Here is a 579-nt window from a genome sequence, read left to right as displayed (position 1 = left end):
AGTGGTATAGCAGGGGTTTTCAAACTGTGGTCCGCGGACCACAGGGGGTCCGCAAGGACAAGACAGGGGGTCCGTGGACAGCAAATACTTTTTATGGGCAATTTGATTTTATATATGTTTTTTAATCGAAATCTTTTAATTGACAATAAACCTATTTTGTTAAATACTGTTAAATAAATAAATGTAAAAATATATGTTATTTTAAGCGAATATTTATGTATAAATTTCGTAAGCGTTTATAAGGGGGTTCCCTAAGGTAAAGCCTGAAATATAAAGGGGTCCGCAAGTCAAAAAGTTTGAAAACCCCTGTGGTACAGGATGGGATGAGGCAAAGTAGAACAGTAAGGATCAGACAGTAAACAATGAATCTGCTGATGTGTTGCCACTGTGAAACAAGGAACTCACCTGAGCTATGAAAGGTGTGATTATGGCCCCGATACGAGCCATAGTACTACATGCTCCCAGACCAATGGCTCGCATGGACGTTGGATAAATCTGAAATACAGATGATGATAATTAATACATGTTCATTTATTATAGGTTAGTACTAGAATTTATTTTACATACATATATATATAT

The 579-nt window shown here is 36.4% G+C and overlaps 1 protein-coding gene across 1 annotated transcript in view; it reads right to left on the bottom strand.

Annotated features, from left to right (window-relative positions):
- Positions 1-348: 348 nt before the first annotated feature.
- Positions 349-579, bottom strand: part of LOC106881691 (synaptic vesicle 2-related protein) — a 43,076-nt gene continuing 42,845 nt past the window's right edge. Inside the window, exon 14 of the mRNA XM_052978075.1 lies at positions 349-495. Coding sequence (XP_052834035.1) covers positions 349-495 — 147 coding nt within the window. The remainder of the gene's footprint in view (positions 496-579) is intronic.

The sequence above is a fragment of the Octopus bimaculoides genome, chromosome 30 (genome assembly GCF_001194135.2).
Source record: "Octopus bimaculoides isolate UCB-OBI-ISO-001 chromosome 30, ASM119413v2, whole genome shotgun sequence".
Lineage (NCBI taxonomy): Eukaryota > Metazoa > Mollusca > Cephalopoda > Octopoda > Octopodidae > Octopus > Octopus bimaculoides.
The sequence above is the reverse complement of the archived record's forward strand: the minus strand, read 5'-3'. Positions and strand labels throughout refer to the sequence as shown.